The 27,441-nt window shown below is 32.0% G+C and overlaps 1 protein-coding gene across 4 annotated transcripts in view; it reads left to right on the forward strand.

The window, feature by feature from the left end:
• Nucleotides 1-26,461, forward strand: part of LOC126739632 (transcriptional repressor p66-beta) — a 35,392-nt gene extending 8,931 nt beyond the window's left edge. For 3 of the 4 annotated variants that reach the window (XM_050445397.1, XM_050445396.1, XM_050445398.1), the window contains exons 5-12: nt 7,093-7,299; nt 7,380-7,439; nt 7,522-7,614; nt 12,482-12,689; nt 12,748-12,884; nt 14,742-15,027; nt 19,998-20,192; nt 25,640-26,461. In XM_050445397.1, coding sequence (XP_050301354.1) covers nt 7,093-7,299; nt 7,380-7,439; nt 7,522-7,614; nt 12,482-12,689; nt 12,748-12,884; nt 14,742-15,027; nt 19,998-20,192; nt 25,640-25,686 — 1,233 coding nt within the window. In that variant the 3' untranslated portion in view covers nt 25,687-26,461. The remainder of the gene's footprint in view (nt 1-7,092; nt 7,300-7,379; nt 7,440-7,521; nt 7,615-12,481; nt 12,690-12,747; nt 12,885-14,741; nt 15,028-19,997; nt 20,193-25,639) is intronic. The other variant, XM_050445400.1, reaches the window with a different exon arrangement.
• The last annotated feature ends 980 nt before the right edge of the window (nt 26,462-27,441 follow it).

Here is a 27,441-nt window from a genome sequence, read left to right on the forward strand (position 1 = left end):
TTTCGGTAAAAACCCAGTTGATATTCAGGTATACTATACTTTACTTCATCATATAATCGATCAAATAATATAATTTTAGACAGTAGGAGGTCAAAATAGTTGTATCAGTATACACTGGCGTCATTCTTCAAAGTCCGGATGTAAAACCAGAAAAACTTGGGGTTTGAAGACAAACTTCATTCAGCTTCAGTTTTATATTTATTTAAATTAACATAAAAAACAAATTTTAATTTTATGCATGCTAAGTGCCTTGAAAAAAATTAATGTCTGAATTGTGCAAAAAAGAAATAAGTAATTTTCATTTAAGTGTTTTATTTAATACTTATATGACGAGTGATATTTAAATAACTATTAAATAAACTTCTGTTACTGAATAAACATTATTCACATTATTAATATTAAAGATTCCTTCCACATTTTAATACTCTAGTCAAACTGTAATTTCATAAATTTAAGAAAGTATCGCATTTTGCAGTAAATAAGAAAAAATATGTAAATACCGATAAGAAAAGCATATTTTTCATATAGCATGTTGATTTTATTTAAAAAGATATTAATTTTAGGATTAAAAGGCTCTAAAAGTTTTCCAAAATATGTGATAATTGTTTCGATATGTGGTCAAAGTGATTTTAAGGTAAAAAGCCTGCATAATAAAGGTTCTTTCCCTATCTATAATTTGATATTTAACTATTTATGAAATCAGATTTGTCTGGACTAAAGCACATTGTGGTATATATGGTAATGTGCAAGTACAGTAGGTTGTGATAACATAGTAACCGGTTTAGATATACTCAAAATGAGTGTGAAAACTGGATATTTTGATATTTTTTTGAAAGTACGAATCCACTGATTTACAATGATGCGTGTAAAGTTTTTTAGGTACAAAAATCTTTAATATGTCAAATTGTTCGCCTTGAAACGGTTAAGTTCAAAATATCAGAAAGAAATAATTTTTAAAGTAGTTTTAGTGGTTCATGTTTTATGACACATATCCAATTATCAAGAGAAATTTATGCATAATCTTTGGAACATTTCTTATCATTATTATACAGGCCAAAATTTAAATAAGTGCACTTATACTTTTCCTAAACTTAATTCCAACTGTCTATTTATTTACAAGGACTTAACAGAAATTGTTATATAACCTTTTTTTAACTGAACATGGTAATCTTAAGTATATTCTCAAAAAAAATGGTATTTGGAACACTGGTTTTTTGAGTGCAATTGAAATGCAAATACTTCCTCAAAAGCTTCTTTTTTTTGTCTGAGTTAGCAAACTACTATTTATTACCAATCAATATAGAATCCCTAATCTCTATGATAACCCAAAATAGTCACATTTTTAGAATAGTTATTATTTCTGTTAAAATGTGCTAAGAGAAAGTTATAAGGCATTAAATTCTTTTGTTATTTGTATATGTTATATCCTTTTATCCTGGTCGATTGTCCAAATTAAGTCGCCTACTACAGTGTCCCAAAAGTGATGGATCAAACTCAAGCAGGGAATAGAGAGAGTCAATTTCAATCAAATCAAATGAAATTTTATGAACTCCAGCACCTTGACCACTAAAAGCTTTTAAAAAAATTGTACAGTTGATTAAGCAATATGGTTTTTTTTGGTCTTGATAATTTATAGAAATATAAATGATTGTTTAAGAGAAAATTGACGGTATTGCTTGCTGAAACCTCAAATGCCAAATTTGTGGTAAAATTGGTTTAAAGAAACAAATAAATCTTAGGAATTAGATTATGGCTGTGTTAAATGTTAAAAGGCTTTATAAAACTAACTTTATATAATCTTCTATATATAGTAATTTAAGAACTACTAAAAAACAAAATTACTATCATGACACTATAGCAAATTCAATATTTATCTGAAACCTATGGTATTTAAAGAAAAACACATATTCAAAATATATGGTTTTATTTGTTTTTACAGAAATAGAAAATTTTCATATCCGTAGTGGAATTAATAAAAAATATTAAATAATATAATTGACGCTGTAACCTCCTTTTTATCAATTACCAAGGTCTCCTTATTTATGGTGCACAGGCGATGGTTCGCAGGTAATAATAATTATAGTAGATAAAAAGTTTTAATGTTTTTAAAAAGAGAATAGTTTTTTTATTAAGAATATTTTATTTTAATTAGTGGTTAGAAAGTTGATAATACCTGACTTAGTTTTGCTATAAATAAATTTCGAAGTTCATGAGTCTGTAGCGACTTTGTTAATTAGATGCGTCTATGTATTGTTAGATGTCTGTTATATGAAACTGAATTATGTTAAATCCCTAAAATAACTAACCAAATTAAAAGAAATTTAAGTAGTAAGTAGTAGTACTACGTTAAAGTAAACTTAAGTATTTTATTATGGACACTTTTAATAAAAACCTTTTTCATTTTGAATTTATAGACGTCACCTAATTAATTTTATTATGTTACCGATATATAGATTTACGTAATAATTAGCAATGTCAGCAGGCGGAAAAATAGTTTGTATTTATTTATAAAAAAATTATGGATGACATGTCAAAAATCAAGGAGAAATTTATATTGATGTTGACCCATTTTTAAAAATAAACACTATAAAATATAAAAAAAATTGAGAAATCGCTATATAAATAATAAATAAATATACATTTATTTACCAAAATGCACAATATAAATTTAAAAGTAAAAAAAATATTAAACCACGCGAGTTAATCACGGAAATCAAACTTAAATAGCTTGATAGTGATACAAAAAAACAAAACATAGTCCGTTTAGGATATTATCGTTTTTTGAGAAGCTATGCATGCTAGAGAAAAAATCACATATTTCAATCAATTCTGGAATAAATCTGGTTTATAAGCTTTAAAATCCCACCACTGCACCACCAGCTGACTGATGTTAGAAATATAAATAAATGTTATACTCATTGCAATACCACTGTATACAACCCTAATGAAAGGGTTAGATGAGGACACTAGATGAGCCTAGTTGAATTTATGTTGTAGCGCCACAACATAAATGCAATTACAAGTCAAGCATGTGAAAAATGCACTTTTAAATATAATAAATACGTGTATTCATGAATTTTACCATCTTGGACACTAAATTAAATGTACCTATAATTGGTATCGTTATGGGAATCACATGAGGCATTTTGGTTGCTAGTATTATATACAGAAGAGAAATGCTTTGCAAAGATCTTAGCAACAGAACACCCAGAATCAACCTTAGTGTCACCAAGAAGTTTTATACTAGGAATATAGGAACCACTATTAGACTGAGATCTTATCAACTTCCAGAAAGACCTGTTGTCTTTATAGCATTATCTAGTAATACAACTTTAGAGTTTCACCAGATTTTGGAATAAATGGCTTAGATTTATATCCTTTAATATTCACTGAATGCTCCCTCTTACAAAGATATCTCTTAAAAAAAACTATTAAATTTTCATGAAATCCAAATTTATATTTTTTAGTTTATCTAATTATATTCCAGAAGAAACTTTTCAAAATTCGTGTATATAAAATCTATTGGTTCCCGAAGATTCAACGCATCAGAGATTTCTTGGGTAGCATTCATTAAATTACTTAAAGTGGACTTATATTTAAGAAAGCTATGCTGACAAACCGAAATGATATTTTTCACTTGGCTATATATTATTTTTTATAAAATTAGCTCAAACACTTTGGCAGGGGTAGAGAGTATCCTAATTGGCGATAATTTTGTATATTCGATTTGTCCCCTTTTTTAAAAACTGGATAAATTTTGCCTCGTTTCCAGTAAGATGGAAAAATGTTAGTTTTAAAGCTTTAATTAAATAGGGTTAATAAAGGAAAACGAAGAAGTTCAGAAAAGCCCTTAAAAAATAAAGAGGGTACAGAATCCAATCCAATTGGTTTCATGTCTTTTATGAGTCCCAATGTGCAAGTAATAGATCATGCATCTGGACCTGATTAATTACCACTTCATGAGCATTAATAGTGTATGGAATATTGGGGTTGGAACGGACATCATTTGAGTAAACACTATCAAAGTATCTGGCAGAAGCATCACAAATTTTATTTCCATCATTAAATACTTCATTAGAAAGATACATTGAGTTGGGGATATGAATCGAACTTTTCTTGGAATTAGAAAAGTCCAAAACGATTTTGAATCGACTCTTATGTTGTATTGAATGGTAGATATGAAATTTTTGCATGCATTTTTTATCTAATTTTTAGTTTCACTTCTTTTGTTTTTAATCTAAAAGTAAATATTGTTTAATTTATATTTTTTATATCTTTTGCTTAAACTATTTTTACTTTTTAACTTTTGAATTATGAAGCTATTAAACTTCCCATCCCTATTATCTCGAAACGGGTTAGGTTTTTATAAAATCGCTAGGACACGTCAATTTTATTATCGAGGGGAAATAATTTTTGTGTAGAAATCACTTTGCCTCTTTCAACCCTCTACCCCCCAGAACCTCCTTCTCAAAAAACTTAAATGGCAATAGGGGTTGAGTGATACCTCATTTGAAAGAACTTTTTATTCTATACATTTTGGCACCTTATTTTTTAAATTTGAGTGTTTCCTTGCCAAGTAAGGTTATTTAAACATTGTAAACTACTTATTATAAGATATTATTCCTGTGTTTTAGTTGCGTTGAAGATTATTTATCCAAACATGTCGTTTTAGGTTAATATTATTTTTATCAAACTTTTGCATAGTCGTTTCACTTATGGCTGAATAAGGTGTTTCAATAATGGTCTTTACAAAAGCACGCTTAAAATTAATTTTATTAACACGTTTAGTTTATGAGGTGCTCAAAGTGTTGAAGACAACACCAAACAAAAATAAGGTCTATTCTTAACTTCTTCCTGAACATTTTAAAATACCACTTATGGAAGAGCCCTAGGTGCCCCTGTAAGTCTTCTTTCTAAATCGTCGATATTATCAGGCAGAGTTTTTAAAACAACTTTTTTTTTAAGACCCCGTAAAAAAAATCTGACAGCGTTAAAACTGGTGACCTAGCAGGCCATTCTATCGGTCCCCTTCTACTGATCCATTGTTTAGGGAATCTGTTATTCAACCACTCTCGCACTGGAAAATAATGCGGCGGAGCCCCATCTTGCTGAAAGTATAGTTCATTTTCATGAAAATTGTTACCACCAACTTGATTTTCCAGTTCGGGATCAATTACATCTTCAAGTAGGTCTAAGTAGAGCATTCCAGTTAATTTTTCTTCAATAAACAACGGTCCTATTCATTTCCGAGAATACCGGCCCAAAGATTAATTTTTTGTGGCCACTGTGTAGCACCTCTCTAAAAATGAGGGAATGGGCTTGGAAAATTTAAAAAAATATATATATATTTTCTTAAAAATAAATACAACATAAGTTTATAAGAACAATGACGTTTATTTCAAGTTGTTAGGGTAAGTATTTGCAAAGTTATAAGGCTGCTAGTCTGGGGTTTTTTATACCTCCCGAGATTCCGTCCCAATTACGCGCTACGTCATAGACGCCGACGCGACGCGACGGTGTATTGTAGAGCGCTCGCTAGCCAGCCAGCCACAGCCTAGTGCCCAGACGTTATTTTGACAGGGTAGTTTTATTTGTTGACATTTTGACTTTTAACTTTTATTATTGACGTATTTTGCTTGTTGACTAATTACAATGGAGCAGGGATTTGTTCGTGGTCAGTCAGACAACTTACCCATTATATAAACGTAAATATTTTAAAACTATAAATTCTATTCAAAAATAATTAAAAATAAACTTTTACTTCGATACCCTGTTTTTCAAAAACTAAGCATTTTTATTAGACAAGGAAAATGAGTGGACCTGTAATCACGCACCTGAAACGAGCTGCTTGCCACCAAATCTGCAAAAATGTCATCTGGCAATTATTTTTCCTACGAAATTTAAATCAAAACACTGAACATCTCACTTTGATGTAATATCCAAAAAGTATAGATTTAACCAAAAGTTTTAATTAAAAAAAAAACCAAGAATGTCTTAAAATACACTCAAAAACAAGTAAGCGTGTCACCATAATGCGAGAAAAATTCGGCTCACTTCGTTAACATTGTAAATATAGGCTAATACCGGTCCAACCATTTTCCTTGTCTAAGGCGTTTTTCGACATAGAACATATGTACATATGAACTTATTAAAATACAATACAATATTTATAGCAGGTATGTGGAGCAGACATTTTGAAAAACACAAACAACAGCAAAAACATGCATAATAATATTAACAAAGCAGCGTGCGCGATCGACATGCTAGCCTTGGTCGTCGCGTCCACTTGGGCGCCTGTGACGTATAATCCCGGCCGCGCTGGTACAAGGAAAAAATTAAACATGGCGTATTTATTCGAACTTTGAAAATTAATTGTGAAGTAACTATAAATGCTAGAGAACTGAAATGAATTGCTAAATTTAAGTTGGAGCCTGCTCTTTTTTACTAAAAAATAATCGAATTGTCGTTTACAAGCTCATTATCGTCACTCCACTATCGACAATTCTGTTTAATGACATGGCGGTTTAGGAAAATGTTTAGGTACATTCATCATTGAAGCAAATGTTGGTTACCAAATTTCACGACCGTTTATTAAGTTGGACGTGGTTCGCAAAACTCTCTCCTATCAAAATCGTCCTCATGAAGTTCCTGTAAAACTTGCATCTTGTACGGATGTTATTTATGTAACTTGTATAATAACGTATAAAAAAGTTGGCCGTACCGTATTTGGTTTTATTCAACTTTATTACTCAAAACTTTATTAATGATTTGTAGTTTTTGAGGTACTATTCTATAAAACGTGTCAAGATGTATATAAGTTATATAACATATTCCTTATAAATCTAAATAGAAATCATATTATATTACCACATCATTAATTTATATTTAACGTTTCAGCATTTTACCCGATTTAAGCTTTTTAAATTAATTGTTTTAAAAAATCAGTTCTGAATTAACTCTGTACTAGATTAGTCGTTTTCTATTTTAATAAAGTTTTTTTTTTAAAAACAAGTTTCGTGGCATCACTGTATAATTTATATATTTTGTTTCCAAAAATTTTAATTTGTTTTAAACGAACTTATTTGGTGACAGCAATCAAACTCGGGGTCCCGCTCCGGTATCCACGCGCCCCAAATAACCGCCACCCCATTAACAACCACCAATAGGGCGGCTAATGTATCGGTGTCGCAGGCCCCGAGGGGTTCCGGAGGTATCCAGCGCCCCCCCGGATTCCCACCCGGAGTAAAAGACTTATCGCCCTCTGTGACTATAACACCTGCGCCTCCACAACCCCTAAAGGTAAGATGATGGCGTTTTATTGAAAACGAAAATAATCAGAATCGTTCACTGATACATTATCATTTAATTGCCGCCAAAAGAATTTGCCGGGACACGATAACAAACCGTTGGGAATGTCTCAGCACTCTGGTATTTCCGAGGTAAATAATTATCAGACGGTTGTGCAATTCTGATTGTTTATTAAGCTATAAAAAATTTTTTTTCATGATAATTTTTTAATAGGAGCGACCGAGAGAGGATAATCAAACCCCGGCCCAGAGACAGGCTGCGGCGAAGTTGGCTTTGAGGAAACAACTTGAAAAAACATTATTGCAGGTTAGTATTTTAATTTTAAGAAATTATTTAAGAATTAAATTTACGAGGTGTGACAGAAAGTAATGGTAGTAGAAACACTACAACTGATATGGCAACGCTGCTCTATTTTCCTTGAGCTGAATTTTAGCGTGGAGTGATTATTATGTGGTAAGAACCGTGGTTCGTTACTCTTTTGGTTGATAACTTGGACAGGTAAATGTAACGTTTTGGTCCTTCACCACTTAAAATTAAGATCTAAGCACAGATTAGCTAAAATGAATTGGTTATTAGCAATTAAAGATATTTTTTTTTGTTGCAGATATTTTCTTTGGGGATGATTTAAGTATAATAAGTAGTTTATTATGTGTGTTAATACTAAAGTACTCTAAAAAAATTTAACAGTCCATTTTTGAATACATTCTGATAGAACTAGCATCGCTAGAAATAGCAACAACCTGATACCAACTTTTCATAAAGTCAATTGATCTAGAAAAGGCAGTGTTACATTTTTTAATAAATTACCAGAGCATATTCTGGAAGAAAGTAATTTTACTAATTGGCATTAAAATATGTCTTGTAAAATCTTTGAATTTAATTAAGAAATACCTCAGCTTCAATTTTATTATTCTGGAATTATTTATCTATTGTTTTTTCAAAAATCTCGCATAACTTCTTTATTTTGAAATCTTTAAGGCGCTACGATTTTACATGATTTGTTCTATTTTTAATAAGAATACAATGCTAAAAAAATATTCAATGTTTTTAGCCGTTTTTGAGAAAATGAAGGAAAACTGTTTACAAGTTTTTCCCAGTTTTCTATGAAACAGTTGGATCTTAAAATTATATTTTCTAAAGCATCTGATGCGCATTGGGATTTCAAACAACTTTTGTTTTAACAATTTTTTTCTCTAACTGGTTGTTAGAGGAAAAAATTAGTTATTCAGAAAAAAAATAAAAACCAAAATTACGAACATTTTTTCATGGGGTACCCTAGTAAGCTTTTTTCTGGTACATTTACATTTGGAATTTTCTGATTTTTTGGACAATTTATCGTTTTACAACAAAAAAAAACGAATTTTAGCCCAAAAAAATTTATAATTTAGAACTAAATGTTATTTTATACGATTTGTTTTAATTTCGATTAAGAATAAAATGCTAAGAGAAAGATTTCTCTATTCCTAGTATTTTTTGAGAAAATTAAAGTTTTTCAAATTGCCTGGAAACTGATGATGAAAAGTTATTTTTCTACAGCTAAGCCATTTTTATTTAAAAAAATTTTCTCCATCTAAAAGTTTTCTTAAACCAAAAAATTTAAAGTTCTCGAAAGGCAGAAATAAGTAAAACTTTTAAAGAATTAAGTAAAACAAAAAACTCTAAATGTACAAAACAAAAACATTAAATTACTTAAAAAAATTTAAAATAATAAAGAATTATATGCATGTTTTCATTAAAATCAATATAAAAAGTCAACCATTTGAACCCTCCGTTGGTCTCTAATTCTGTATGCTGTATGCGCAGATGTATTGAGGATTGCTTATAATATAGACGATAATATTATACAGGGTGTCCCGGTTCATGTGGGAAATCTCTCGGATTCAGGTAGAACATTGAAAATAATACCGAACGTTCCTAAAAAAAAATTCCTACAGGCATTCTTTACGAAGATACAGCCTCCTAAAGGACGCTGCTGGAAATTGGTTTTTCATAAATTACTTTTAAACTACCCGGTAGAATTTAATAAAAATTTTAGGTGATGAACACTATTAGGGACCTCTTAAAATGACATCCTTAAAATACATTTACCTTGTTTACTTTACCAGGGGCGGACTAGGTTGTACACTTTAATGCGTATATTTTTAACACCCTGTATGTTAAAGTCTAACAAAAATAAATTTGGATACCTTGAAGCCTAGGCTAAAAAAAAGGTACTCTTGTTCATTATCGATAAAATGAACCATTTCGGAGAAAAAAAAATAAACGAGCCAATGTTTTTTTTTTATTTTTTTTAAATGAGATAAGTACGCTACTTATTTAAAGAACAGAGAAATTTCGATGTAAGTCATTTAATTTAAAATAATCATGTTCCTAAAAATACAGTGGTGTCCTAAAAAATACTTTTACAAAATAATAAAAAAAAACCTATGATGAGTGTATGTTTTTAAATTAGAAAAAACAACTTACAAAAAAATGCCAAAAACCAAATATGTAAACAAAAGTTAAATTCTTTAATACGAGCAATAAACAATTAATTATTAAAAACTTCATAAGTAGGTTCGACGTGGGCTCCGTGAACTCTAACACATTCGCGGGCACGACGAATCGAAGACTGCTGCACTCGCCACAATAACCCAAGATTGTTTTTTATATTATCACAATGAAATTTAATTCTTTGGAGCAGTTCTTCCCGAGTATCGACTGGGGTGGAATACACCAAGGTTTTGAGGTGACCCCATAGATAAAAATCTAATGGCGTTAGATCGGGAGACCGAGGAGGCCAAGCAACAGGTCCTCCTCTACCTATCCAACGGTTTTCAAAAGTATTATTTAAGTGGTGTCTTACAGCAAGGCTAAAATGGGGTGGGGCTTCATCATGCATGAAACACATATCTCGGCGGGTTGCAAGGGGCAAATTTTCTAATAAATCTGGAAGATTGTTCTGGAGGAACTTCAAATAAAGTTCTCCGTTTAAACGTGGTGGCAGTTCAAATGGCCCAATCAAAAAATTGCCAATAATTCCTGCCCAGATATTTATTGATTGGAATTGATGTTGATGATTAAAAATAATAGTATCATGCGAGTTATGTAAGTTTTCAATTCCATTTTTGGTAAACCCTGCTTCATCCGTAAAAAGAATCGTGCTGATAAAGTTAGGGCTATTTCGCTTCTAATCTAACACCCAGTTTGCGAAGTGTATTCTAGGAGCAAAATCTCTGGGCAGTAGTTCATGCACTTTTTGTAAGTGATATGGGTACAACAGTTGTTCTTGAAGTACCATATGTACAATTGTTTTGGACGAATGAAGCTGAGCGGCTAATTTTTGAGTACTCGTTGTAGGAGTGTCAGCTACAGCGTCTAAAATATTTTCTTCCAATTGCACTGTACGTGCTGTTCTCCTCCGACCACCATTATTCTTTTTTTTTCAAAACATCCTAAAATTGCATTAAGGAAATTTAATAGTATTACCTCATTAAGTGGAAAACAGAAACCTACCAGTTTCCCTTAGACGTTGATCAACACGTTGAAATGTTTTCTGATCCGGAATAATGCGATTGGGAAATCTACCAATCAGGAAGACCATACATAAGATGCATATCTGCATACTCAATAAAAGTAAACTCCATATTTTGACGTAATTTGAATTAAAAGTTACCAAAAAATACAAAAATTAAAAAAATATTATCAAATAAAGGATGAATATGTTGACAAAGATTAGGTTTAAATGATAGGTATTTGCTAAATTTGGCAAATATAGCAACGCTTGTAACAATAATGCGTTCAAAAATGCAAAAATTCCGATAAATAGGTCAGGTACAATACAAATTGGTTTACATTATTTTTTTAGTTTTTTTTTATGTTTAGTTTTTATCTTAAGAATAACAAAAAAGAAATAAACGTATAATAAATAAGAAATATTTTGTAAAAGTATTTTTTAGGACACCACTGTATTTTTAGGAACATGTATTTTTTTTTAAATTAAATGACTTACATCGAAATTTTCTGGTCTTTGAATAACTGGCGTACTTCACATTTAAAAAAACACATTTAAAAAAAAAAAAACATTGGCTCGTTTATTTTTTTTCTCCAATACGGTTCGTTTTAATGATAATGAACAAGAGAACCTTTTTTTTAGCCTAGGCTTCAAGGTATCCAAATTTATTTTTGTTAGACTTTAACATACAGGGTGTTAAAAATATACGCATTAAAGTGTACAACCTAGTCCGCCCCTGGTAAAATAAACAAGGTAAATGTATTTTAAGGATGTCATTTTAAGAGGTCCCTAATACTGTTCATCACCTAAAATTTTTATTAAATTCTACCGGGTAGTTTAAAAGTAATTTATGAAAGACCAATTTCCAGCAGCGTCCTTTAGGAGGCTGTATCTTCGTAAAGAAAGCCTGTAGGAATTTTTTTTATAGGAACGTTCGGTATTATTTTTCGATGTTCTACCTGGATCCGAGAGATTTTCCACATGAACCGGGACACCCTGTATAGTGATCATTAAGGTACAAAAACACAGACTTATTAAGATATGGAATTGTTGTATGGGGGGGAAAGTACAAAAGTGCTCTAAGTTTATTAAATTTTGTACAAAATTATATTCTTAAGATAAATAAAAAAAAAAAACTATACCATCCAAATTTATTGTATTCGAAAAAAATTGTTGATATTCGATCTTTATATATATTAGAAGTAAGTATATTTGTTTATAAAAATAATAATCTTGAAAAATATGTAAGTTATTATAAGCTACAAAACTAGAAATAGAATTAATAATTTTATAGAATTACCTAGGAGTAGTAGTATATTGCCCAAAAATCAACAAATATAAAAAAGAATGTAGATCGTATATTTTCGAAAATACCTGATAAATATTTTTAGGACGGAGTCTTCTGGCAAATATTTTTCAAAGTTAAATTGTTTTTAACTGTTGTTTTATTGCGAATAAGTGTACCGTACAAATACCATAGATAATAATAAATGAGGAAGGATGCAAGGCTACTGCATTCTCCAAACTATTAAAAAAAATTACATAGTAACTATTGGATCTGTTATCAACAAAAAGAATTGTCGGCGTCAATATATTTGTTACACTTTAGATTGAACGATTTAAGACAGAACGCATAGTTGTGCTTATATTTAAATTTTCACTTAGAAATTTGCTTTATAGATTCCGCCTCCTAAACCTCCACCTCCAGAGATGCACTTCATTCCCAACCCCAGCAACACAGAGTTCATTTATCTGGTCGGATTGGAGCATGTCGTAGATTTTCTCACTAAAGAAACCAAAATGCCTCTTCCACCGCAACCGTTCAGTTGTACCCAATGTAATCAAGATTTCACACCCGTGTGGAAGTGGGAGGGTAAAAATAAGAAGGGTGAGTTTTCAGTCACAGTTTTGAAGATGAACCTTAATTTTTGGATTTTTTTCAAAAGCTTCCAGAGTGATATGCGAACAGTGCGTGACGAATAACGTGAAAAAGGCGCTCAAAGCCGAACACACCAATAGACTGAAGACCGCTTTTGTGAAAGCGTTGCAACAGGAGCAGGAAATCGAGCAGAGACTTGCGCAGGTAGGAATTTAATTTTTTTTTAATATGTTACTTAACATTCCGGGGTAATTTTGTTAGTCGTGCATGGTTTTAAACGGTTATTGTTTATATCATAGGAACCTCGAGCAATAGATATTATCGAAGAAATTTGCCAGAAACGTTCCAGACAAATGTTATAAGTTAGGTTTTGAAGATTTGCAAGATTCTTAAGTTTAAGGTGACCTTCGGTTTTTATTATCCTAACTGTATAAAAGTATAAATAAAAAGTTACCAAAATGACTTGTCCAAGTCAAGTAATAAAATACATGAAAACTAAATGTATTCTTCTAGTTCTGGAAGTTCTTATGTGCATTTTTAATAAATAAATGTGTTTTTTTTTTTTAAATTTACGTTTTTCTTGTGTATTATATCCATAATACATACCTAAATACAAGAAAATAACAATTAACTTACTTAAAATTGTCTCACTAACTATCGTGATTATCATATTAACAAAACTAAAACGATTATGATGTAAAAATAAAAAATGCGTCAATAATCAATAAGAGAAGGAGTATTTGGAAAATAATATGACATAATATGATATTTCTAGCAGTGTGAAGCTGTGTATGAGTGCAAATACAGGGATTCCTTAAGTATTAGAAAAAAGCTTATAAAACGAAGTTGATTGGCTTCTGTATTACCTTTTGCTAATGTTAAATATTAAGTTATTTGGAGTATGATGATTCTCTGTTAAATCCTTATAATATTCAAATGATGCATTTCTTCCATATATTTTTCTCTAAGAATTAATTTTTGCTGATGGTACCTTAATGATTTAGTAGCAAACCTCAAATTTGATCGTCCTTTTTACTGACCAAGCCAATTTCCATTAATTTTCACAACCAGTTATGGGCAGAAGAATATCCTCATGGAATTATAGAAACCCATTTTCACCAAGAGGTATAATATGTGGAATATGCATGACAGCGTCTCTGCACATTTGTCTACTTTGGCTCTCTAGCCAAACTTTTTTCTGAAATGTAAAACGAAATCGTTTTACACATGAAACCACACTCAAAATTTACAGAATGATTTTTTTTTAGGGACCATGCTCTTTTTTCTCTATCTGAACCCCTTTGTACTGCTCCGTTGGTAGATTTTAAATTATAATAATTAAATAAATTATTTATTGTTCGGTGTCGTATACAATGAAATCTGGAGACGATTGTGCCGATCTTTACCATCCGATTGTATTTGAGGCGATACAGGACGTGTCGATTTAATTTTGATAAAATTGACCTGTTTTATCATTGAGTTTCACATAGAAAAAGAAGACTCATCTTATGTTTATAGTACTTATGAATAAATAATGAGGCACTTTGCTCTTTCGTTAAAAGAAATAGGGAATAGTACGCTTTTTTATTTCATCAATCATTTCATTATTTAGTATCCAATTACAATTTAAAGGTGGGATGGCTGCTGTAACAATAACGATGCATTGTTGTAAAAACTTATATAAAATAAACAATTATAACAACAATAAGCAAGTATAAATAATAAAACTATTTCATAATAAATTTTGAATTTGAGTTTGACCTCCAACTTTTATACGGTTTTGACTATTGTTGCAATTTTTGGAGTTTGACTATGCAATTTGTTATGAATTATACTTTTAGAGGAAAAAGGAAAAAACTTATCTGATAATGGCCATATTGAATGATAAAAATAATTTGCATTTAATTGTGAAATTACCCAAGAAAAAAGTAAATTTATTAAAACCACATTATTAGACCGAGTGAGTCATTTTGGTTACTAAACTTGCGGATTTTTTTTTCTGAGCTTATACTAAAAAATCCCTTCTTCATTCAATATAATGGTAAAACTGGAAATTTGTAGAACGGTTCCTTTTCGACCACGAGTCCGGCGCAGTCTCCGTCCGCACCTGAGCCTGCTGTGACGACGCCAAAGTCGGTGACGCCGACTCCGGCGCCTCGTCATGCCGCCACTCCGACGCCCCCGGCACCTCCGCCGCAACCTACGCCGCCTCCACCACCGTCTCGTTCCTCTCATCAATCGTCCTCCAGTCAACATCAGAGTTCGTCTTCTGCGCAGCAACAAGATAAATACAGTGCGCAGCAGAGCGCGGCCGCGATGCAAGCTTTTCATCAGCAGTTATTGAGAAGTAAGTTTGATTTCTTGAACACTATTAGGGCTCAGTGATACCATTTCTGGATAATTCTTCCTAGTTCTAGGGAGAATTTACAACATTTTCTAGCGTTAATTGTAATCAAATTTAAGAAAAAATATCGACGAATCCCGTTTATGTAATTCTTAAAATGAAACTTTAGGCCACTTTGCTAATTACAAAGTTGGATGCACTGTAACATTATACGGGGTGTCCATTTAAAAAGGTACCACCCTGTATATGTCTGCCCATCTAAAAAATTTAAAAGTTCCGAAGACACGTCAAATTTATTTTTGAGGGGGACATTTTTTAGGTTAGCTTACAATCAAATTGCAGCAGTCCTCGGGCGGGGGCGGATATAACCTAAAGTTTAAAACATGCTTTATTATCATAAATACATAGTATTTGTTGAAAAAGCTACTTATAATATAAAACATGAACATAAATCGACCTATTACTAACACATAATAAAAAAAACACACAATACTGGGTTCAACATGTTAGCATAAACAATAATAACAAAATTTAATTAATTCAAGACGAAATGAGTTAACATTTTCTGAGAGTTACATTACAAAAATAATATAAAATATAACATGACGTAAAATCAAACCTTTAAATCATTATTAAAAACTAATTATGTCCTATGGGCCTATTCCCAATTATCTTCAAAAAACTCTGTTAGGCTGTAAAAATAGTCGCTTTTAAGCAGTTCCGTTAAGGACTTTTTAAAGCATGGAGGACTTTTATACTCTATTTCAGAAGTGTATAGAGCAATAAACTGGGGAATTCCGTTCTGTTTGGCTACATTTCGTGGTAGTTCATAGGCGCAGGTACTTATAATATTTATGAATTTAATTTTCACGGATTACACGGACACACATTTTATGCCTTTATTTTGAAAGAGATTAAATACTAAATAAATACTTTTAATCCTTTTGTATAGGTACCTATCTTTTAACGCTTTGTAACATGCAAAAATGGGGTCAGGTAATATATACAGACTATAAATACTTTTAAATCATATTTTAAACGTTAGTAGTCACTGCTACGCTGTAGTGTAATCACAATATTATTATCCCAATATTTAAAAAATGGAGGTATTCAGTCCAACGAAAAGATGTACTAAAAATTCTCCACTATCGCTGAGTGAAAAAGTTATTATTTTAAATGTACATGATTGCATAAAACACGATTACCCTAGTTTTACTGTGCAAGAAATTGTTGAAAAATGTTCTCGAATGAGTGGAATTGGAAAGTCCACCATTTTCAAATTGTTGCGGGAAAGAAAAGTAGCAGGTCAAGTGGAATCTCCCAAGCAAAAGCCAGGACGACCTACAAAAGTCCTTGATGAAAATGCTAAATGTATAATTCGAAGAAAAGTCTTTTTATTTTAAAAAGGAAATACCCACCCTAGACAAAATTTTAATGGAGCTTGGCCGAGATGACAGTATTCCGTTGATAAGTAGAAAACTTTTATGGAAAACTTTAAAAAATATGGATTTTGCCTGGGAAAAGCATAACCGCAAAGCACTTTTACTGGAGAGCGACGAAATTGTTTGTTGGCGACGACAATACTTGAGAAGTATCAAGCAGTACCGCAGGGAGCAAAAGAAAGTTTTTTATCTTGATGAGACGTGGATTAACGAAGGTTATATAGTCCAAAAAATGTGGCAAGACAAAAATATAACCAGTGCTCGCCAAGCTTTCATAGAAGGCCTGTCTACGGGTATTACAGTACCTTCGGGAAAAGGAAAAAGACTTATAATCACACATATTGGAAGAGAAGAGGGATTTTTAAAAGAAGGTCTGCTAACCTTTGAGTCGACTCGCACAGGAGATTACCATGAAGACATGAACTCAGACGTTTTCGAGGACTATTTTGGTGAAATGATAAAATTTCTTCCGGCTAATTCGGTGGTGGTTATGAATAACGCAAGCTATCATTCACGGCGAATAGAGAAGACGCCAACTTCAAGTTGGAGAAAGCAAGAAATTATCGATTGGCTGACTGCAAAAGGTATTGCGTTTGAAGCAAATTTGATAAAAAAAGAACTGCTGGCAATAGCAAACTTACACAAAACTCGTTTCATGAAATACGCCGTGGAAGATATAGCCGAAAAATATAATATAACTGTACTGCGCTTACCGCCATATCATTGCGAACTAAATCCTATAGAACTGATATAGGCGCAGGTAAAAGGATTTGTAGCAAGACAAAACACGACTTTTAAAATGAAAGATGTTAAGTTACTGTTTGATCAAGCCATTACGGAAGCGACACCAGAGAATTGGCGAAAAGCAGTCCAGCATGTAATTAAGCAAGAGGACAAAATGTGGGATCTTGACAACCTCATCGATCAGACAGTCGATCCTTTAATTATAATGTCAAGAGGTGATGACAGTTCGTCAGATGACGAAGAAGACTACAATCTATTATAATTTAAAATTGTTATACACTGTTCAAAAAGTGCCAGATCCAAAAGTGACATTTTCAACTGTTTTACTCTACATATTATGTTCAATAAATTTGTGAAAAAAAAATATTATTCCATTTAAACAAAAGTAACTTTCTAAAATAAAATAGCATTTAAGTACATTAATTATAAGGTAAAAAACAAGTCCCAGTTGCACGCCTTTGGCGAACCGTTTTCAATGTTTATCAGTGGGTAACAATGGGCAAAACTCATAAATTGACCCAAAACCGGGTGGCACTACCTGCAATCAACGAAAAGAAAGAATTTTACATTGAAACTAATACCCAACTAAGGTAGTGGCATAAAATATTGGTGGATCACCAGGTACCACTTTTGCATACCTAATTAGGTTTTATTGCTCTACACACTTCTGAAATAGAGTATAGAGGCTTTGATGCAACTTGGAACATGGTTAAAAATTTTTATGCTCAAGTATATAAGGGAATCTTAGTTCACTTTTCGGGATGAGCATTGGAATATTGTAATTTTCTCTAAAATTTAAAATGGATTGGGTTGGTGTCGAGTGATACCTTACTTTAAAGGTCTTTTAATTACCTTTTCAAATATACCACATATTTGATCTTTTTGTTAATACTTTATAAGAAACGAATAAAAAAAACCGTTAAGATATTTATTTTTTAAGTAATAACTATTGTAATGAAATAGAACATAAAAAAGTAATAAAAGGTAACTTAATTTATAAAATGTGCAAAATGTTGTCGGTTCTTTTCCAAACTCTGTCTGCTCTCAAACTCCTTTTTAATATTTCGAAAAACTTCTGGCTGGATTTCTCTACACGCAGCTGTGATTTTTCTTTTTAAATTTTCCAGATTCTAGGTTGTGTTTTAAAAACAATTGATTTTAAGTGCCCCATAGAAAAAATATAAAGGTGATAAATCGGGTGATCGTGGCGGCCATTCAATTGCTTCCCGTCGACCAATCCATCTGCCAGAAAATCTATCATTTAACCACTCTCTAACCGGAAGAAAATAGTGCGGTGGAGCTCCATCTTGTTGGACGTGTATTAGATTTTCTTGCAAAATCATAGTACACCCTGCGTCATTTTGATCTAAGCTAGATGTTATTAAGGGGTCTATTGTGTCTTCTAGCAGATTAAGGTAGAATTTACAGTTAGATTTTCTTCAATAAATAATGGTCCTATAATAGAATTTCCAAAAATACCAGCCTAAACATTTATCTTCTCTGGATACTGCGTGTGACCTTCTCTAAAAATTCGCGGATTTTTATTACTCCAGTAGCGACAATTTTGTTTGTTGACATTTCCATGTAAAAAAATTAACAATGCTCATCAGTAAAGGAAATATTCTGTAAAATATTTTGGTTTTCGTTTATAAAATCTCAATTCTTTTATCAAAATCGTCATCAAAAAGCTGTTGAAGAATTTGCATTTTATACGGGTGAAATTGATGTCACTTTAGTGCTATTCTTATTGTTTTGTGAGACATTACTACCTGACGTGACACACTGCGAAGTGATGTAGAGGTCTCTGCATGAAAGGTGCCTAAAACTTCCAGTTTCCATAAACTTAGCAATTAATTTTAAAACATATTTTTGATTCGACTATTAGGATCTCATCTTTCGTTAAACAATGCTGCCGTTCTTCTTGCATATCTTTGACTTTCCCCGTAAATAAGAATAATTTCCGATCTTTGCTCAAGATTAAACACCATTTTTCAAGAAATACTTAAGAGCGCACAAAGCTTGACTTTTTTGAGTTCTTTTGACAACTTTTTAACTAATTTGTCAATCGTTACTAAAGTGATTACCACCCAAGTACTAGTTGACGAAATCTATCATGTTTGCTTGATTATTCGCAATCAAAAGGTCGACTATGTGGTATTTTTGAAAAGGTAATTAAAAGACCTTTAAAATGAGGTATCACTCGACCTCCATTTAAGATTTTAGGGGTTATGTCCGCCTTCGATAGGAGGCTGCTGCAATTTGATTGAAAACTAACCTAAAAATGTCCCCTTTTGGAAGTTTTTAAATTTTATACAGGCGTATAAATATAGAGGGTGGACCTTTTCAAATTGACACCCTGTATATTGGTAGTTTGATAAAGAGACCTTAAATTATCGAAAAAGGGTGCAAGCACACGACTTCGGTAGATGTAAATTATAGCGATATATCCAAGCGTTTGACCATTAAATTGAATTCTGCCAAAAAAATTGATCTTCGTCGGTTTTTCACCTTAGTTTATAAAATGCGTTGGAGTTTCTTTGCTAAGTGGAGAGTTAGAATAATGAATAAATCAGAATAAATTCGGAGAGTCAGAATAATGCCTCAAGGCAGCTACACACCTGTGCTATTCAATCTCTTTGTCAATGATATTTGGGAGGGTCTCGGGAGACAACAACTGTAATATGTCATTTAATTTAGTGATAATTTTATTTAATTCTTCATTAATGATCTAAACTAAAAAACTAATTTAAGGATGTTTTAATTGGTTTACTAATTTTTTTTTTACAGCGATAACTCAAGGTGGCCCACCAGCAGCCGCCCATCTCATGCACCTGCCGCTCTTTTACCCGTACCAACTGGCGATGGCGCAGGCACAAGCCGCTGCGGCCAGTGCGGGAAAAAGTAGCGGCAACGCAGGTGTCGCCCCTAATATTGCCGAACAAATGCAAAGGGCGGCAGATCTGCAACGTCAGTATTTATTGGGTAAGTTTATTTATTAATTCGGGATCATTAAGACCGGCTTGAAATGTAAGATTGTCAGTGTTTTTTTGCCCAAACTATTTTTTGTAACATTTACAAGATAAACAAATTCCATTCTCAAATAATGGCAATATTTTCAATTTTTTTTTTAACGGAATACACTGGCACGAAAAGAACAAACCCTATGGTATTTAAGTATCACGAGTAGCGCCACTGCTACGAAGGTGTCTGTGGATATTTTTCTTAAAAGTTCTGCAAGTTGTAATGTTTGGGAATGACATGCTTTGGGCGTTGATGCCACAGACTTGCACTTGTCCATAAAAAAAGTCCCGATATAGCGATGTTCTAGGCGTCTGCGGATGCACTGGATATTCATGAGTGGCATCTGCTTGTAGATCTTGCGTGTATATTGCGTAGGTCCAAGTGGAATCAGGTCCGCCACCGTCCCTTTATGCGCCAAACTATATAAGCTTCTTAGTTATTCCTGTATCTCCCTATAAGACATATGGCCCTCTTCTGGATGGAATCACGAAGCCTCAAAGTGTTTTTGGCTTTAGAGCTCCATATGTCCAAGAGCAATATTCAGGAGATGGACTAATCTGAGTCTTGTAAAGCGTTAAAAACTGTTGCGTATATACAGCCTTTTCGTTTTAAATAGAGCCTTTTAGAATGTGAAACATGGGAAATATACAGACGTCACATTTATATTATTGTGTAACCTTTACCGCCAGTACTCCCATTTTTCACACTAATACTCTTAATAAATGACTATATCCACCAAAAGAAAACTTGCAACTTTCTTTTCCTTTGCAAAAATAACTGACAACCTGAATACTGGGGATACAACATTATTAAAACCTGTTGTATTAAAACTAAATGCTTTTTGATATTCTTTCTTAACCCTAACAGATTTTTTTAAGAACTCAAATTTAGTTCTTGATAAAGCTTTGGTGAAAATGTCACCTTGTTGCATTAAACTTCTTTATACAGGGTGATACAAAAGTAAGCGGCATCCTTTCAGGGGCGTAATCCTTGTATGAAGATAAGGCAAAAAGTTCATATTAATATGGGTTCGAAATTGCTTCCTAAGGGAGCTACGCCCCTTTGAATAGGACCCCTTGAAGACAATTTTTTCTCTATAACTTTAAAACCCTTTAGAATTAAATTTTGAAAATTGGTGTACTGCATAAACATTTCGTTGTGAATAAGATTCTAAATTCAATTTTTTTAAATTTTATTCAGCGTCACATGCGGGTGTTGGTAAGGGTAAAACATCCCTTTTTCTTTTACTCTTTAGGTTACTGTGATTTTGTTTGAAAATTATAAAATTTTAGAGTCTTATACGTAAAAAAGGTACTCTTAGTTCAATTCGATAGAGCGTACCATTTACGAGAAAAGCGACTTTGAAAATGTTCTGATTGCGTATGTTTAATACATAATAAAATTACTGGATACGCATTTAAAACGAAGTTGGCGGTTGTTTTTTGGTTTTTTGCATTAAAATAACTGATAAATGTCATTGTAAAATACAATTTACTTTGTCAAAGTAAAATTAGTTTCATAGAGTGTTTTACAAATTACTATTTATTATTAATAAGAAGGGCATTGCCTTTGTTGAGTTTGGTACTTTGTGTTTCTAAGTTTAAAAAGCAAACATGGATTTTACGTATCAAGTGCAAGCTGATATTCACATTATGTTTGGAAGAGCATTTGGTAATTGTGTTGAAGCAAGACGATTGTATCATGAGGCATTTCCTAATCGACGAGTGCCACACCGTACGGTTTTCGCAAGAGTAGATCGTAATTTAAGGAAAACAGGTAAATTCAAAAATGTGAGTAATTTCGCATAATATCTACTTAAATTTTGCTTAAGGAACTCTACTCTACCCTTATCATATTCAACAGGTTCAGGCTTTGGAAAAGCGAGATTTCCTTCCTCGTGTACACTTCTGTAATTGGCTAGAAGAAAACCGCGTTGCTTTTGAAAATTTTGAGAAGAAAATTTTATTTACTGACGATTCCGTTTCACAAAAAACGGACCTGTATTTATGCCGCAACGACTTAATGGACAAATTTACACAATTTTTTTACACAATGAATTACCACAAATATTAGAAAATCTACCACTTCAATTACGAGCACAAATGTGGTTTATGCACGATAGTGCTCCCCCACATTTTAGCATTCTCGCTAGAGAACATTTAAATAATGCCCATCAAAACCGCTGGATAGGTCGTGGAGATCCAGTGCCATGGCCACCACGGTCTCCTGATCTAAACCCCCTTGATTTGTATTTATGGGGACACCTAAAACAACTAGTTTATTCCCGCCCTATACCCAATATTGATGTTCTCAGGCAAAGAATAGAGGAAGGATTTCAGACAATTAAAAACAATCCAAGAATTCTACCACGTGTGCACCATAATCTAATAAAAAGATTAAGAGCTTGCCGTGACGCGAATGGTAATAATTTTGAACACTTTCTATAAATTGTTAAATAAAATGTGAGTAAAAAGTGTCTTTTTTGTCGATCGTAACGCGAATTAATTTTCATCAATAAACATACGCAATCAGAACATTTTCAAAGTCGCTTTTCTCGTAAATGGTACGTTCTATCGAATTGAACTAAGAGTACCTTTTTTACGTATAAGACTCTAAAATTTTAGAATTTTCAAAGAAAATCACAATAACCTAAGAGGGATGTTTTACCCTTACCAACCCCCCGCATGTGACGCACCTGAATTAAATTTTAAAAAATTTGAATTTAGAATCTTATTCACAACGAAATGTTTATGTAGTACACCAATTTTCAAAATTTCATTCTAAAGGGTTTTTAAGTTATAGATAAAAAATTGTCTTCAAGGGGTGCTATTCAAAGGGGCGTAGCTCCCTTAGGAAGCAATTTCGAACTCATATTAATATGAACTTTTTGCCTTATTTTCATACAAGGATTACGCCCCTGAAAGGATGCCGCTTACTTTTGAATCACCCTGTATATACTAGCTCAATATCAGCACCTTCATATTTTGTTAGAATATAATGAAACCTTACAATATATGCTTTGTGCGATTATGAAACTCTGGATTTTTAATTAGTCTAATAGCACTTTGATTATCTATATTTAGTCAGTTGTAAAAAACGGAGCATTTCAAAAGATACTCTCCCTGCTTACATGTTAGAAAAGCGAAGTTTAGTAAATGTTCGAAAAAGTATCAAAAAGTTATCTCCTATTGTTCCTGTTGAATTTGAAGGAGATTTTCTATTTAGGTATAGAATTTTAGATTTTTTAACATTGTTTACCTCATTGTCAAATGTAATTGGGTGTAAAAAGTGCAAATCAGACGTCACGTGTACGAATCAGGAATGAGAGGTTTGGAATGAATATGAAGTAGTCATTTCGTTACAGATTTACAGAATACAGATGCAAAACTGATCGAAAATACGTTTGCGAGCGCCAGACTTCAGACACGCCTCCTGGGTGATGGATTTCCATCACCCGCCTAGTACGGTGGCAAGGGGTTTAATTTGCTGCAAACCTCCGCGCCGCGTACTTCTACTTTTCTTTGCTTTGTACGCGTGTTTATGATTAATAATTAAATTGAAATAATATATTTGTACTTTTTTTAAATATTTTTTTAGTATTATTTTTGTTGAAATGGGGGGGTATAAGTGTGTATATCTTGACCATTATACCATTGAAGTATTGGAAAAATTCGATAAATTATTTGATTTATTAAATTCAGTTAATGTTACTCATCCCAACCAGTACAAAATTGCATTTAAAGGATTAGATTTTCAAATATCATATTTAAATAATATGTGGATATTTTTAGAAAACTTGAAAATTTTTAACAAAAAAAAAACAAGATGTAACCTTAAAATGTAAATTTCGTACTTGTTATATGATAACAATAAAGGCTGTACTAGCACTTTGGCAGCATTTTTCTAGTTTGGGCTTTAGCTATATTAAATTGAGAAGAATCAACCAGGATTGTTTAGAAAATTTTTTTTGCAGTACTAGACAACAACAAGGCAATTCCATAAATCCAACTCCAATAGAATTTGAAAGGGCTTTCAGAAAAATTTTTTGCATTCAAATCACATGAATTGTACTGACCACTTAGGAATTCTCTTAGAGCATTTGAATAATACTAAACGTGCGACTTTGCAAAAAAAAAAAATTATTCCAGAGCAAAAAATTAAAGCAATTACCCTGCAAGATTATGATTACAAAAAGGAAAACTTGCCAACGCAAAATGCATTTATTTACGTCTGTGGGTACTTACTTAATAAAACTGTAAAAAATCATAAATGTGATATTTGTTTAAAATTTGCCAGTGATGCTAATGTTTTAGACAACAACTTATTTACTAGACTTAAACAGTACCATAATGACAGTGACAGTGTTATCGAAAACATTGAAAGGGGTCTGAAGTCGCCAAATGAACAATTTATATGCCTAATATATAAATTGGAAAATGTTTTTGTTAAATTATTTGAAACAAATTGCAATAAAGAAGGAATGTCACAAAAATATTTCGAGATAATGAAAAGCATTAATTTTACTCACCCATGTGATAACTTTCCTTTCCAGTATTTAATAAAATTATTTATACGACTTAAAATATTTTATACTTTAAAATTCGCCAACAGAGATTTTATCATCTGCCAAAAAATCAAATAAAACTGAAAGAAAATTAAAAAATTTGTTTCATCTTTAATGTTTTATTAAATAAGAGCCTTAAATCTGTTAAATGAAATAAAAATGTACTCAAGAACCCTTACATTCTGTTTTATTTAAGCCTATTTCTATTTTGACATTATAAATGCATTATAATATCCCAGCGAAATTATAATGCAGAACATCTATCCCTACAAAAAAAAAACTTAAAAATGCATTGGTGCTTCCAGTCCAAACCATCCTTTTCAAGGGCATCGAATATCGGGAGCTTATATCCGCGATCTTTCGCATTTGGTATTCTGTAAATCTGTGGTTTCGTGGTAAAAGTTGACTTATGACTCAGTAGTAATAAGTCAGATAAACCTGAGAATGCCTACGAAACAAATATTATTTGTTGTAAAATTGTTAATCCCTCCAGTATTTTTCATTTCAACAGAATGGCGGCTGTCACGAGAATAGTTGAGGACTGTACTTTAAATGTGTTTGTAGTTTTAAGCTATTTAATTTTTTTTTTGTCTTATTTTTCAGTTAGCAACTTTTTATGTAATTACTGGCGCTTAATAAACAAAACATCCTTTATACATAAATGTAATAAAGTAACATTTCGTTTGATGCTAAAAGGCTTTGCATTTAAACGTACTTTGAATACCTTAGACTTCCCGAGGAGGACAAGGGACACCCTGTACAAAATGCCTATTTTCCCATAAATTAAGCCACTATGTTAATATGAAATAAAATTTGAATAATAATTCATACGATCATTTTTCAGATATGATCCCTCCGGCTCCTGGACAACGCCACAACTGGAAAACGTGATGTGATTGAATTAGTTAATTTTTTTTTATAGAAGGACGCTGTTCATAGCTGCTGAGTGGGAGGAGCCCTCTGGTGTCTTATTTATAAGGGGCTGTTTTAGTAGTACTATTTTAGATTTTAATTTTGATTCGTACAAAGTGTAGGTCAATTTTTTAAGCAGATTGATCTCCGGTTCCCTCTCAGAGAAGGAATTAAAAATCCGCTTATCGTCCCGTGTATAAAACCTTAACGTTGTACAGGATATATTTCGTTATAATTTAGATGCGATTGTGGAATGAAAATGGCGCGTTTTAAATGAGTTGTAGTGTTGCGATGACCCGAATAATTAAAGCTTGTGATGAATTTGATACTTTCATCTCAACTTAGAAAAGGGAGCTGTCCTAAGACTGGCCATATACCGCCTACAGCTGCTTTTCTAAATTAAATAAATTATTTAATTGTTAATTAAAAAAAAACGCAACAAATGGGGTGCTAAAGCTGCAAATGAATATTATAACATGGTTGTGTTTAGAAGAAAAAAACATTGTTAGGGTGAAGTTATAGTTTCATTCCCTCCCCGAAACACACTAAAATAATATGCACATTTTAAAAAAAGCTCAATTAAACTAAACAAAAAAAATATGGTTTTATAACGATTAATGTATAGTAAAGGTGTAAGATTATGTGAGGCACAATTTTTTTCCGATTTAGCTGTTTTATAATGCAACTTGTACGATTATGAAATTTTGAGTGTATAAAATATTGGACTGTAATAAAAGTGATTTCAATCGTGGTATATTTTAGTTTTTTTTTTCAAACCTACATATGCTGCAAGTCCGCTGGAAAAGAAGAATATTTTAACAGTAACCAAAAAAATTGTTTTTTGAGTTGCAGTATAGTTAAATTAAAAAAAAAAAATTAAACAAAAATCTGAAAACGTTTTCGCAATGTATTGTGACATCTTCAGGATGCTAAAAATGTAAATCACCAAAGATGGAATATGTTCATTGGATCGTAAAGCACATATTTTTAACTATGGATTCTGAGGTCTCTTGCAATTATTTTTTTGTTAAACAATTTCATCAATTGAATCATAACAGAATAGATCTTATAAAAAACACTTAACCAAAAGTGTAACCACTAAAATCCTAAAGACGCTTATTTTTAGACATTCTACTGTTTCTATTCTTGAAAGTGTTAGTATTAGATCAAAAGGGTTAGGTTAACAAGTAATGATCCATGTACACTCCCAGTTTTTCGATATCGAGCTTGTAATACGTAATGTATTGAAATGTCAAAATGAATAGGGACAAATTGCACAAGATAATACACAGCGAAAAGCTATTCGGGAACAATATATTAGTAATCTCTTTGCAGAGGATAGGCCTTAGTTAAAAGATAATCTGGAAGGAGCTCGAAAGATGAGAAATCGGTTGGATCAGATTGAGTGCTGGTTGAATTGCTCGAATTACTAGATAACGAAAGTATTAAGAGGGTAAAAAGGTCTTTCAATCATCAAATTAACAACATAGGAAAATTCCCAACTAAATATGTTACATCTTTTTGTATAAGTAGCACTACCAAAAAAAAACGCAACAAGATGTGAAGATGATGATGACAGATTGATCAGCTTGATGAGGCACACTCTGTGAAAGTGTATCTGAAGGTCATTCACTACAGAATTTTTATAAAATGCGAAAGCGCTGTTGAATCCTCCCAATTCCGATTTAGAAGAGGTTGTCTAACCGCCATTAGTTTTAATTTTATTAAAATCTT

Source organism: Anthonomus grandis, chromosome 8 (assembly GCF_022605725.1).
Source record: "Anthonomus grandis grandis chromosome 8, icAntGran1.3, whole genome shotgun sequence".
NCBI lineage: Eukaryota > Metazoa > Arthropoda > Insecta > Coleoptera > Curculionidae > Anthonomus > Anthonomus grandis.